The sequence below is a fragment of the Lissotriton helveticus genome, chromosome 10 (genome assembly GCF_964261635.1).
Source record: "Lissotriton helveticus chromosome 10, aLisHel1.1, whole genome shotgun sequence".
NCBI classification, from domain to species: Eukaryota; Metazoa; Chordata; class Amphibia; order Caudata; family Salamandridae; genus Lissotriton; species Lissotriton helveticus.
Window position 1 is genome coordinate 262,500,952 of NC_136071.1, and position 14,061 is coordinate 262,515,012.

Sequence of the window (14,061 nt, forward strand, 5' to 3'; positions counted from 1 at the left end):
CGGACAAAATCTCATATTCTGCTGTCTCTTTCTAACATTGCAAAAAACACAGTTGATGGACAGAATGTAGAACAATGTCATACATTCACCCCAGTACAAGGATCAGGGCCTAAATCCATCGTTTTTTTGCACTCCACACCACCCTGGGTTAGACACTGGCTATATGCAAATCAGCTCTGACCCTGTGCCTCATGGGAACAGTCCAGTCCGAACTACCAAGCCATGTCTTTCCCAGACCAGAATCAAGCATCCAAGGACCGGTTTCTGGCTATCAGCCTTCATTCAGCCTGGATAGCTTTTCATCCCGAGTGTGCTGGGGATGCTCAGACGTGAGTCCCAGGCTCTCCACACCACTGGAGTCAATCTATCCAGGCTGATGAAGGCTGATAGCCAGAAACCGGTCCTTGGATGCTTGATTCCGGTCTGGGAAAGACATGGCTTGGTAGTTCGGACTGGACTGTTCCCATGAGGCACAGGGTCAGAGCTGATTTGCATATAGCCAGTGTCTAACCCAGGGTGGTGTGGAGTGCAAAAAAACGATGGATTTAGGCCCAGATCCTTGTACTGGGGTGAATGTATGACATTGTTCTACATTCTGTCCATCAACTGTTTTTTTTGCAATGTTTACCCCAAGTGTGCTGGGGATGCTCAGACGTGAGTCCCAGGCTCTCCACACCACTGGAGTCAATCTATCCAGTCTGATGAAGGCTGATAGCCAGAAACCGGTCCTTGGATGCTTGATTCCGGTCTGGGAAAGACATGGCTTGGTAGTTCGGACTGGACTGTTCCCATGAGGCACAGGGTCAGAGCTGATTTGCATATAGCCAGTGTCTAACCCAGGGTGGTGTGGAGCGCAAAAAAACAATGGATTTAGGCCCAGATCCTTGTACTGGGGTGAATGTATGACATTGTTCTACATTCTGTCCATCAACTGTGTTTTTTGCAATTTTCACCCCGAGTGTGCTGGGGATGCTAAGACGTGAGTCCCAGGCTCTCCACACCACTGGAGTCAAGCTATCCAGGCTGATGAAGGCGGATAGCCAGAAACCGGTCCTTGGATGCTTGATTCCGGTCTGGGAAAGACATGGCTTGGTAGTTCGGACTGGACTGTTCCCATGAGGCACAGGGTCAGAGCTGATTTGCATATAGCCAGTGTCTAACCCAGGGTGGTGTGGAGTGCAAAAAAACGATGGATTTAGGCCCAGATCCTTGTACTGGGGTGAATGTATGACATTGTTCTACATTCTGTCCATCAACTGTGTTTTTTGCAATTTTCACCCCGAGTGTGCTGGGGATGCTCAGACGTGAGTCCCAGGCTCTCCACACCACTGGAGTCAAGCTATCCAGGCTGATGAAGGCTGATAGCCAGAAACCGGTCCTTGGATGCTTGATTCCGGTCTGGGAAAGACATGGCTTGGTAGTTCGGACTGGACTGTTCCCATGAGGCACAGGGTCAGAGCTGATTTGCATATAGCCAGTGTCTAACCCAGGGTGGTGTGGAGTGCAAAAAAACGATGGATTTAAGCCCAGATCCTTGTACTGGGGTGAATGTATGACATTGTTCTACATTCTGTCCATCAACTGTGTTTTTTGCAAGTCTCTTTCTAACAGTCATTATTCTTATCTTGAAACTTGGAGGAAGCAATTAATTCATAAAAAGAAATAGACAGCGGTCAGTTGTGAGGGAAGCAAACAGACGGTGCTGAGAAGAAAAAGGCAACAGTTGATTGTTTGCACCCCATGCTCCTAGCAAGGGGTCTTCCGAGGATGGGCAATCTGAGTGAGGGCACGGCTGTGCTCAATTCAAGGATTATCTCTACCCTTGATACAGTAGCCCCCTGAGAATGGTTAGGACCGCAAGAGAGTCTCCATCAGCCCCTTGGTTCTCGATGGAACTTAGAACTAAAAAGAGTAGGTGTAAAAGACTTGAATGGCTTTGGAGACAGGATTACTCTTTGGAGGCCAAGCTAGCATATACGGAAGCCTTGAAAAATCTCTGAAAAATGATGAGGGCAGCTAAAAGAGAATTCTTCATCATGCGCATTGAAAGTGCGGAGATTACAAGTAAGGAGATATTTAGGATTGTAGGATCCTTCACCAGTCCCACCAGTCCCCCAGCTCTTGAGGGAAAGATTCCGCCCTCCCCTTCCCTATGTACTGAACTCTCTAACTTTTTTGAAGAGAACATTTTGAAAGTCTATGCCTCCTTAAAGGATGGAGAGCATATGATGGTTCCTCAGCTAGCAGACAATAGTAAACTTAGAGGATCTCTCTCAGAGTTCCGCCCTGTATCCTTACTAGAATCCAGGGCGGAAACTTTAAAATGCAAATCACCCTTCTCGTCAGCCCCTGCCCACCAAAGGTATTCAGATACTTGGCTCATTATATCAATCTAGCCTTAAACCTCATATGGAACGCATCACTATCCTCGGTCATCTTCCCTGATAATTGGAAGCATGCTTTCCTGCTACCATTGCTGAAAAAATGTAATGCAGATCCCAAGGAGCTTGGTAGCTACGGTCCAATCTCACTGTTACCAGCACCCGCTAAAATGTTAGAGAAATTGGTTCAACAGCAACTGGCCAATTTTATAGATGCACATGACATCCAACAGGATACTCAGTTGGGCTTCCGATCAGGTTACAGCACTGAGACAGCACTGGTGGTGGTGGTGGTGGCGGAGTCAGTTAGAATGTGGGTAGATGTAGGTGCATCCGTGATGCTGATCCTTTTAGATTTGTCATCTGCCTTTGACATGGTCGCTCACCATATTTTGCTGGACAGACTTCAACAGGAAGGGCTACAGGACACAGTTCTAGCTTGGATTTGGTCCTACCTCACAGATCGATCACAAAGAGTCTTTCTCCAACAACATCAATCGGACCCCCCGCCATTATGGTGTGGCGTGCCACAAGGCTCTGCTCTCAGCCCTCTACTCTTTAATATTTTCCTGACATCCCTATTTACTATTATTAATACCTGGGAAGTGAAATCAGTCTCCTACTCAGATACCCACTTGGTGTTTTTGTCCACTTAGAGGACTTGTTTGTCAGACTATCGGGGTGTCTAAAGGACATCGCAAGTGGATGAACGTGAACAAACTCAAATTGATTGCTGATAAGATGGAGGTCCTATTCTTTGGCCAGGTCTCCCCCTGTCCCCTGGAGTTTTATGTCCAGCGGAACTAGGCTCCCTCAATTCCAGCAAATTCTGCCAGGAATCTGGGCATTAAGTGGGAGTCTGACCTTTCCTTTCATAACTCAAATCCAGCATATTGTGTCGTTCTGCTTCTGGAAACTAACAACCCTTAGGAAATTCATGCATCTCCCACTAGAGGTAAGTTACAGGGCCGTAGTCCATGTTACAGTGACATCTCAGTTGGACTACTCAAACAGCTACCTGCATATCTGATCCTCAGACTTCAGATGGTACCAAATGCAGCAGCAAGATTCATCCGCTGGGTACCGTTCCATCACCACATCTCTCCACACATTAAGCAACTGCACTGGCTCCCAGTTGCAAAAAGGATTGCGTTTAAGTCCTTGACCATAGCCCATCATGCCCTACGTAACAAGGGGCCCAGGTATCTTAGTCATAGGCTGCACCCATACCCATCTAAATGCACTCTAAGATCAAACTCCCGGCACCTGCTCTGTGTACCCCATTTATCAAAGTAACTATTGGGAGGTAGATCCTTCACAGTGAGGACAGCCAAGTTATGGAACTCCTTGCCAGCACATATGCATCAGGTGGACACCAAATGGGAGATCGGGGAAGATCCTGAAGACCTGGCTCTTTAGACAGGATTAGCGCTTAGTTACCCTACCTGATTTCTGCTTTACCACCGGGACACCTCTGTTGAGGTAGCTGTCGTGCTCTATAAGTGCTACTACTATTATTATTATTAGTAGTATGAAGTTAAACAGTTGGAAAAAGTCCACAGATACTAAAGTCCAAGCCTCCGATCTTCATACTATTCTAGCTATTGGCATGCAAGGGACAGCTTTTAGCTGTCAGCTCATAAATCCAGACTTGGACTTTCGGCTTTACTCCGTCTCGGATGCAAACTCAGATGTTGACTGAGTCAATACCATTCACAGGAGCCTCAATTCAGGACTCTTGGTCCTCTTCCCCGCTAAGTATTAACCCTATCAGCCTCCAGCAAGACAGTCCTGTAAAGGATCAAATTAGGCAAACTGAACAAAATAAACTGATCAGCACAGGTTTAACCCCCAAAAGAAGGTAGAGTAGGGTAGTGTAGTTTCCAGGGGAGGTGATCCCTTTGGTCGGCATATAGTCCATAAACCGCAAGCCGTGCCATACGCTGCAACCACCCCCTTTAACTCTACTCGCATGCCCGCCCAAACCTTACTATTATGTCTGTGGAGCTCAAGACTCCCACTAAGGATAGGCATCCTAAACCCACCCCTTACACCACGACACACCACCATAACCCACCACCTTCATCCTGCTCCCTCACCCCAAGAGGCCACCTGCAGCACAAGCACTAGCAGCACAAGTTGAGATATTATGTAGAGGGACCAGGAAGGTCTGATCGCTGCGTGACTACTTGCACTGCAGGGCCTAACTAATTGTCCTCACTATGTTCTTACTCCATCCCTCAGTCCCAAGTGCTGGCATTGACTGGAGCCAAGCGCTACAGCTAGTCATACACAGCTTTAGCCAACCTGAATCAGCTAGGGCTCTCTATGGGTGAAATGGTGGGGGTATAGAAGCAGGGGCCAAGGGGTGCATAGATGTGGAAGCTTGAAGACTAAAACCCCACCAGATAGAAGCTGAAGCAGGGGCTGGTCAGAGCTCCACATCTCAGGACGATCCACGTACAAGGTAAAGGATAGAGAATCTGGTAACAAAGATATTGACTATTGCTCCTCAGAGAGTTGTCAGTGGTTTGGAATGGCCCATCTGTGCGTAGTACAAGATGATGCCCAGAAACTACACTTCCCAACAGTATTGTGCAGACATGCACAACACAGTCACATCATGAGACAAGAATGTAACCAGTATGAATAGAAAGCCACTAAGCACTAGATCATTGTCGGGAGGAAACAGACAGTGACTTAGGTGTTTCAGCACCTCAACATTGCATGTACTCTTATTCTATTCCTGGTAGTTTCTTTTACCATTTTATCAGTAAAATTACTGCAATATGGAACTTTTTTCCCCCACAGATTGTAACTATAAGATTCCCCTTGTTAAACTTCTCCATGCAGCCTCATCGGCTTTCTTTAGCGTACAGCAGTATGTATGTGTTGGAAATGGAGCCTCTAGTTAGCAGAGGTTTGAACCTTGTCAAAGTAGGGACCACCACTCTAGTCAGGGTAAGTCAGTGCACACTCTAAATTAACTTGTGCTCACCCTCTGGTAGCTTGGCACAGAGCAGTCAGGCTTAAGTTATATGTAAATTATTGTGCAAAACTTATTACAGTAAAACAGTGAAAATACCACCAAAAATCATCCTTACCGACTTATAAGTACAGAGCTGAACAAGACCAAAACAACAAAATTCCAATGAGTAGAACCAGCGTTTTTAAAGATTGTCTTGAATTATAGTTCCTAAAGTAATAAAGCACCAACTGCGGCTATCTGGTCATGCTGGTCCGGGTCAAATCTGAAAAGTCAAGCCAACCATATTGGAGTGCGGGTCAGATGCAGAAGGCATGCAGACCCTGCTGAAAACAGTACCTTTCCGGAGGATGAGTCGATGGCAAGAGCACGATGCATGGGTTCCGAGTTACTCAGTCAAATCCAGCATCTTCATCAAACCCCTTTGTGATGTAGGTACTGCATTGGGTCCTGCATCATCGTCAAACCCCTTACGATGAAGGTGATGCGTCATTGTCTGGCCTGCATTGTCAAGCCGTCCAGGGATGTCATAGAAGCAGCGCTATGTTGACATCAAAGGAGAATGCGTCAGTTCCAACTGGGCAAAGCAGGCAATGTGAAAGAAAACTGCTGCAAAAACCCCTTTGAGGGCACTGGGCCATATTGGCACATCTTGGCAGGGCAGGACTCAGAGTTGGCAGAGTCCAGCAGCTGAAGCAGAGTTGCAGGAAGTCTTTGATGTCCCTGAGACTTCAAAACAGAAGGCAAGTCAGTAAGATCATGGAGTCACTTGGCTCTGGGGATGTAGAGTTTCAGGTCCATCCCTTCTCACCATCAGGCAGGGGGAGCAGGGCAGACACAGCCAAACATGAGTCCACCAAATCCAGCAGAGTGTCAGTCCTTTCAGCAGCAAAAGAGTACTGCTTCCCGGCAGAGCGTCCTCTGGTACAGAGTTTACTGAGTTGATGGTATCAGGGGTCCAGTACTTATGCCCAGTTGTGCCATTAAAGCGGGTGAACCTTCCAAGAGAGGCCGTTGAAGTCCTTAAGGTCCCTGCGCTTCCTGCCCTGGCTCCAGACTCAATATGGGGGGGGGATATGCAATGCTTTGGGGGGGACAGGCACAGCCCTATTCAGGTGCACGAGTCAGTTCCTCTCTCCCATCTAGCCCAGGAATGCCATCAGCCAGATGATGGGCCTTCAGGATGTGAATGTCTCTTTGTGTGTGGCTGTCAAGAGGGACTGCACAAAACCCAGCGGCTACCCACCCCATATGTGTATTCAGAGACAGGCAGAGGTACAGAATGGTTAAAGTAAATGCAGCATTTTCAGATTACAATTTAAAAACCGACTTCACCATTAGTTGTGATTTTATATTGTGAGTCCAGAAACACCAAACTCGATATTTCTATCTTCTTCCAATTGGAAATTACACTAAACGGTGCAATAAGGCAATCCCAATGTTAACCTATGGCTAGAAAGGCCTTGAAGTAGTGAAAATAAAATGTAAACGTTTTTCACTACATGGACTTGAACACTTAAAGCTACATGTCCAACGTTTTGAATGCACTGTACCTTGCACTTGGGGCTGTTCAGGGCTAGCTTAGGGGTGACTAATATGTATTGAAAAGGTAGGTGTGGTCCTAGAAAGAGGGTAAACATGCCAGGTCGAAATGGCAGTTTAAACTTCACACACATGCTCTGCATTGGGAGGCTTGAAACATGTTTTTTAAAGGGCTACTGCAGTGGGTGGCACAAGCAGTGCTACTGACCCACTGGTAACATTTATTTACAGGCCCTGGGCACATGTAACACAGTTTCCTACGGACTTATAAGTAAATTAAATATGCCAATTGTGGATAAGCCAATGTTACCTTCTTTTAAGAAAAGAACACCTGCACTTTAGCACTGGTCAGTATTGGTAAAGTGCTCAGAATCCTAAGGCCAGCAAAAATGAAGTCGGCAAAAAAGTCAGTGGAAATGAAGCAAAGGATGCCAGGTCTAACAGTATCATGATTGCAAAATTGCATGCTTTTATTGCATTTTGGCATGTTTTGTACACCTGGGTGCAGTGATTCGCAGTAGATACACACTGCTTTTGTCGAATGCAATGGCACTAGCTGAATACAACATGCAATAAGAAGCCATCACCCCTTTTTTATTGTAAGTTCAGCTTGTCTTTTGTTAATATGTCTTATTTGTTGTAACTGAACAATTCTCTTATGTTTATGTATCACAGGATCTCTAGAACCTCAGAGAAATAGCTAATTGATCACCAGAAGGAACATATAAGGGTTAATGCTGGCACATGAATGGTGACAGTAACTTAGATTGGAAAAGTAGGGATCCTTGTTCTAATGAAAGCCAATGACCCCTAGTTTTGCTTTTTGTTTACTATGTTCACGTGCTCAAAATAAAGATATTATTTTATTATATAGTTTTTATAATATGATGCTGAGTGTGCACCGTTGCAAAACTTTTAATAAACAAATTATAAAAAAAAAGGAAAGCCAAAGACCCCACTCTGGGTCAAGTATAGGGCTGAAACATGTTGACCACTTGATGAAATAATTATACCTCTATGATTTTACCAATCTCGCTGCCATTCCAACATTAAAAAGGAATATCCTGGGGAATGCAATCAAGATTGTTCACTGGATTCCCTCCACACCTTCACTGATGAGAATCCACCTTGCAAAAAATAGGGGGCCCGCCCACTATTAGAGAATTATTTGGTGAACAAGGCTGCCAAATGATAAACCATGACACCCACAGCAGCGTGTGTGATGTCATGCCTTACGAGGGACCTTGCCATTGTGGTAGCAAGTCACGTTTGCAACTGTGTATTATAGTTTGTGATAAGGAGGGCGCAAATTAAGGCTGCCCATATTTTTCCTCTTGTTCCAGGAATCCCCGTCTAATTTGACAAATGATTGGTTATAGAGAGAGGATTCTTTTCCTCACCACATCCAGAACTTGTAGGTGGATTTATTGCTGTTGTTGTTGGTGTTTGATCTAGTAATCTTTTTCACCTTCTGTCCTGCATTGTCCTGATCGTGTGTTTGCTCCACCATGGACTGTGACTTTTGGGTGTCAGTTTCGGTTTTACTGTACATGCTAATTCAGGTTTATCTTGTGGGTGTGGCTGCTTGCTTAGTGTTACATGTGGATGGAACTATTTGGAAAATTGCATGTTTACAGCATCTGGTGCATAATTACAGAAAATGGTGTAATGATGTCATTTTGAAATTTTTGTAACAGACATAATGTAAAATCACATGAATTACGCCAGCATAATTTAAATTTTACCCCTACTAAATGTATACACAATTCATCTACCCACATAACTTTTTGACAGGAACATTTTACAAAAAAATCTAAGAACCCACCTTGGGTGTAAACAGACACAGTTATAAAATCATATTTTTAAGATAGGTGATTCCAAGAAGGAGCTCAGAATAATCACCTGATCAGTGGGTAAAATAATTTATATGTGAATTTAATATCTAAATAACAGCATTTCTCAAAGTTCAGTTATCATGTACTGTTTTATTTACTGTTTTGAGCTCAGAAGAATTGATTTATGACTTTTCACAAAAGGTGCCATCATTCTAGTCTAGAGATCATCCACTCTAGCTTAGCACCCTAACCGCTTCAGGTACACATACCTCAAGTTTCCAGATACAATCTCAAAAGGAAACAGTATTCTCAGATATCTGGACAGTGATCAATCATCCTGCTGGTCCCTTCTATTACTTGTTTGGTCCATGCTACCTGGCTGGGCCTGTCAGACAAGACTGTTACTTGCCCACCTTGGAACACCCACTCATTCTTGGATGATCAGCTCAAAAAAGGGCGATGTTTTTCATGATGAAATGCTAGGACATAGCCATCCTTCAATTGTCCTCTATGTATGTATGTATGTGCTGATTCTATAGTGCGAACAAAGCCAAAGCAGCGGAGCACTAGACAATAAGTGCCCAAGAACTTGATACTGTCTGTCGTTCACTTAAAGGAAGTAAAGAGTTGCAGATCTGTGATCAGTGATGTTCCACCCCACCAACTAATCCCTCTGACTTGTAAATGTTAATTTGAAGACTTGATTTTGCCTTTTATTTCTGAGATATGGGTATGAGGGCTTGTAATGAGTGCTTAGGTCAGTGTGTGAAAGTAGCAACGCACCAGCAAATGCTGCTAGCTTGAGTGTATCTAAGCAAAAGGTAACCACCGATTTTCTTTTGTGGAAGGGACTCTAGAAAAAGATCAAGCAAGAGATGAAAGAGGTGAAATAAATTGGCACCCTTGGCATGTTCTACAACTTAAGTGCACATAGACTGATATCTTAACATTTAATCTCTTCTTCTCTAGGTGGAGTATTGTATAATGCAATTATCCATCCCTGGATTTGTTCTCCTAGATGAATCTGTTCAGTACATTAAGCATCATTCTCCAGTTCGCCCTGTCAAATGATTTCTTATAATCAAGCTACAGCAGAACTGTTCACCTGCCCTGTTTCCTAGCTAAGTCTACTGTCTTTTTAGTAGTATCATTAGTTAAACTAAGCTAACTTGGTCCACTTGAATCAGGCTCACTATCAATTTATGCAGCCTCTTGGCCAAACCTTTAGTAATGATCTTAATGCCAGTGTTCAGGGGAGATATATGGGGTTATAGTATGGGTATATTATTGGATCTTTGCCTGGTTTATCTAGTAAAGAGATGTGTGACTCTGCAATGAATTGTGATATCCACTGCCTCAATTTAGTTAATTAAAGAATGCTGTCAGAATGGGGACCAGTTGCAGTTCAAATTGTTACAAAATATTGTTGTGAAAGGGTTGGGTCTTGGTACCTTTATGACCTTCAAGATTTCTGCCGCTGTGATAAGTTCCCCCAGAAGCTTGGTGTGATGGATGGACAGCCAAAGGAGAGTGACAGAATCAATATAGGTGGCACATGCTTCCAGCGAAGAGTAAATGACAGTATAGAGGCCTTGATAGTATGCGTAAAGTCATTGATTTTCCTGGATACTTGTGCCCCAGATTACAGTTTTCAATGTGTACAACACCACCTTTTTATTTGTCTCCCTTGTATTGTTGAGATTTAAATAGTTCTTGATTTTCTCCCTGACCTCATGAACAACTACTGAGTCTTTTAGACCCCAGGAGTTATTGCATATCCTGCCTATCAACTTCTGCAAGTTTAATGATAATGCTATTGGACCATGATCTGAGTGTATTAGAGCCAAATGGTCAGGTTCTTCTAGTTATTGTCAAATTTTGTTGTCAATTACCATGAAGACCTTATGGGCACAGGTCTGGTTGACAGGAGAATAGTGAGAATAGTCTTCTGTCAAAGGACAGCAGGTGCACCACACACCTAAGAGGCCCAACTCATTAAGCCAGGCTGGCATTCTGTTGAAAGCTTAGGGACTCTCCCTAGCCTCTGCTGAGACCTATCCTGCACAGCATTTGTAACTACATTTAGATATCCACAATTACTAAGGGATTTAATACAAAATAGATTATTTCCTGTATATTAGTTCTCAAGAACTGTTCCTGTCCGTTATTCGGAGCATAGATAGCTGCTTGGTGAGACTAACTTCACAGAGACAGTTGACAGTCACCCATTGTCAGTCTTTATAGTAGATAGTAGATTTTCTCCTTGGCTTTCTCATGATTTTAATTTGACAATAGAGGTGCATCACTCTGATTTTGTGTGGATGAGGCTTGCTCAAAATGATCAAAGAGGTCAAAACGTCATTGACACTGTGACAATCAGACAAGGTCTTCTCACGCCCATTGTTAGGCGGAGCTGAGAAGAGTGATACAAATTTATATCCAGCTCCTATATGTAAACCCCAGTCATTTATCTATTGTAATTTGTAAATTGTAAATTTTAATAGGACCATCATATACCTAGAGGCTAATTGTATTACTTAACATTGATTGTCTATAGTAAATGCTTTGCTAATGACTGTATATTCCAATATTGAATGAGTCCCTGATAAACCATTGTTCCTTATGCTCATACTAATCCAGGTTCCTGCTGCATAATATATTGCTCTTGTGTTTTACAAAGTCTATACAACAGTCATCACTCTGATCTTCATTGCTGCTTCTTTGTAAAGTTCACCAAAGCATTCGTAGGCTTTTATTGATTTGCGAAAATTGTGAAGTGATAAACTGCTTATGAAATGCACTAAAATCTACCATGATTAAGTGCTATGGTTCATAAAACGTAAGTGCTACCTCACAAGAAATGACACAAAATGCAAAACCGTAGGTGAATATAAACTAACGGGCCAAGTAGGTTTCAATGGAAAAAATTGAAACAAACATTTGCTCCTTTTTGTTGACAAATTTGGCTCCTCTTTACCAAAAGAAAGAGATGGAGCCCAAACAGCTATCTGTTAACTGGAAGCTGCTAGAGAAAGGTTAATAAGAACGCTGAGGTAGGATGGAGCTTTTTTTCACCTAAACATTCAGGTGAGAGGCTGCTCATATTCTTTGTGGCGAGGGATGCTGGCTACTAATTACATCATGGCCCTCGCCTGTCGGGCAAGAACAGATGTTAATTACCCCTTCCCGTTATGCACCCTTGTCTAAGGCTTCTAACCACAATTATTGAATATATAATTAGCAGGTGTTATTGCCCACCGGTGAAGACAGGAATGCTTCAGTAGAGACCTATGTTATAGTACAGAGATCTGTTGTAGTCGAAAACTATAGGAAACTAAAGGTCTCTGTAGGTTTAGGAGGCGTATTCACTGTAGACCCACAGTTATAGCCCCTTATAAAATAAGGACATTTTACAATTGCACAAATAAATTATTAATGGACCTGAACCATCACAACTGATGACACACCTAGACAAACAATGGATAAAAAAATATGATATAATCCAAGTCATTTAGATTCATAATCAATTTCACAAAACATAAAGAAATTGGATGTTATTCTTGGCTTTGCATACAGTTTGTGGTTGAGATAACAATTTTAATTTCTTAAATTGGAAAGACTTACTGTTCGTTTTCATAATAGAGTTTCCCAATGGCCCAGGCTACGATAATTGGACAAGGGATGCCTGCAAGGCAAAATTAAAAATTAAAATGCTTCATTTGTATTTCATGACTTTTTACAGTTTGTAAAATGCTTTCAGAAGGTACATTCGTAACTAGGCATATGCTTCTTCTCTGCCACATTATGGGCCCCATGTACAAGGCATGGGGTGATCGGAAACAGCAGATCAGTTTGTTTCTGACTGCAGAAATGATTTTACATATGTACAAAACACAAATTGCAATTCGAGATTACATGACTGAATGGGATTTATGAATTTATTGCTACCGAATCACGGTTGAAAAACATTCGTATTTTACTGACTCCCTGAGGGAGGTGGTAACCATTCCCCAATTTTTTTTTGAAGACCACTGCTTACTCTTAAAAAAATTAAACTTCAAAGTTACAATTTTTCTTGTTATATGCATCCCATTTTCCTGAAAGGAAATCAAGCTGCATTAAAAAAAAAGATTGAGTTATTAATAATTCTATTTCTCAAATTTAAAGGTGAGATGACTCTGCAACCACTCATCAATAACTAACTATCCTCATCTCTGACCTGCCAAAAGGCTTAGAGGTCATCAACAAGGTCATTTTACTCCAGCCACGAGTAACCCGTGTTCTCACTATTCTCAAAGTATCATTGTGATCTTATGCTGTAGTCCATTCATCTTTACTAAGGACATGTGGTTCTACATTTATTCCATTCCACATCATCAGCTTCTCTCAAAAATAAAGCCATTCTGCAAAGGAAATGGGATGTGACATATGTGGCACTGGAACACACAGAACTTCATACAAATAATCTAGCAACCACATTGACAACGCATCAGTTTTCTCAGAATTCCTCAGCACAACATCAATCTATCAAATTAGTAAGATGTTTCTGGTTCCTTCTCAATAAATACTTTTTAACTTATTGTTGCAAAAGTGTTTAAGCACCAAAGCACAGGCTAATGTTTCTCTTTTAGATTTTTTTTATTTGTTATTAGAAAGAAAACTCCATAGAGGGAAACAAAGCATATTATTATCAACCTCTTGGTCCTGTGCAACAGAGTAAATTACCGTATAAACCAGACTAATATTTCTCTTCCCTGGAGCTATCATTCTAGGTTTAAAAGGGTATTTTGGGAGCTTCTGATTTTGTCTTTATTGAAACTGGAAATTCAATGTTATACTAGCAGATACCTATAAGACCCCTCAAATATTCCTCCCAAAATAAGAAGTTTAGCCTTCTCCCAGCTTTTACCTCAGAAAGGGTTATACGTTCCTCTAGATTAGACTGCACTCACTCAGTGGCTCAACTTGAGATGGAAATACTGCCCAAAAAAATGATACAGAGCCTCAGCAGGGAAAAACAGTCCTCTCAACAAAGGCCCAAACACTTCTCTAATACTGACTGGGCCTACAACAAGCTCCCTTTTTTCACTGCTAATCTGTAAGACTGAAACTTTCCTTTACTCAAGAGGAGAACATTCGACCCATCTCTTCACTGTTCTTGAAACTTAGCATTTGCCTGGCTCAGCACTTTTAAACCGCTCGGTCCCGTATTTACTTCCTCAGAGATGCTCGCAGGACGCTAAGCCATTCGTCAAGAAATTCCATCCTCGGCCCATCCCTAGAGATTAAACTGCATCCTAGGTTACATTTCAAAATA

At 42.6% G+C, this 14,061-nt stretch overlaps 1 protein-coding gene across 2 annotated transcripts in view; it reads right to left on the minus strand.

Moving 5' to 3' along the window:
* The window catches only part of CRHR2 (corticotropin releasing hormone receptor 2), a 1,496,074-nt gene that overhangs the window by 327,889 nt on the left and 1,154,124 nt on the right, over positions 1–14,061 (minus strand). For both annotated transcript variants that reach the window (XM_078665281.1, XM_078665282.1), the window contains one exon: positions 12,369–12,429. In XM_078665281.1, the coding sequence (XP_078521407.1) occupies positions 12,369–12,429 (61 nt within the window). The remainder of the gene's footprint in view (positions 1–12,368; positions 12,430–14,061) is intronic.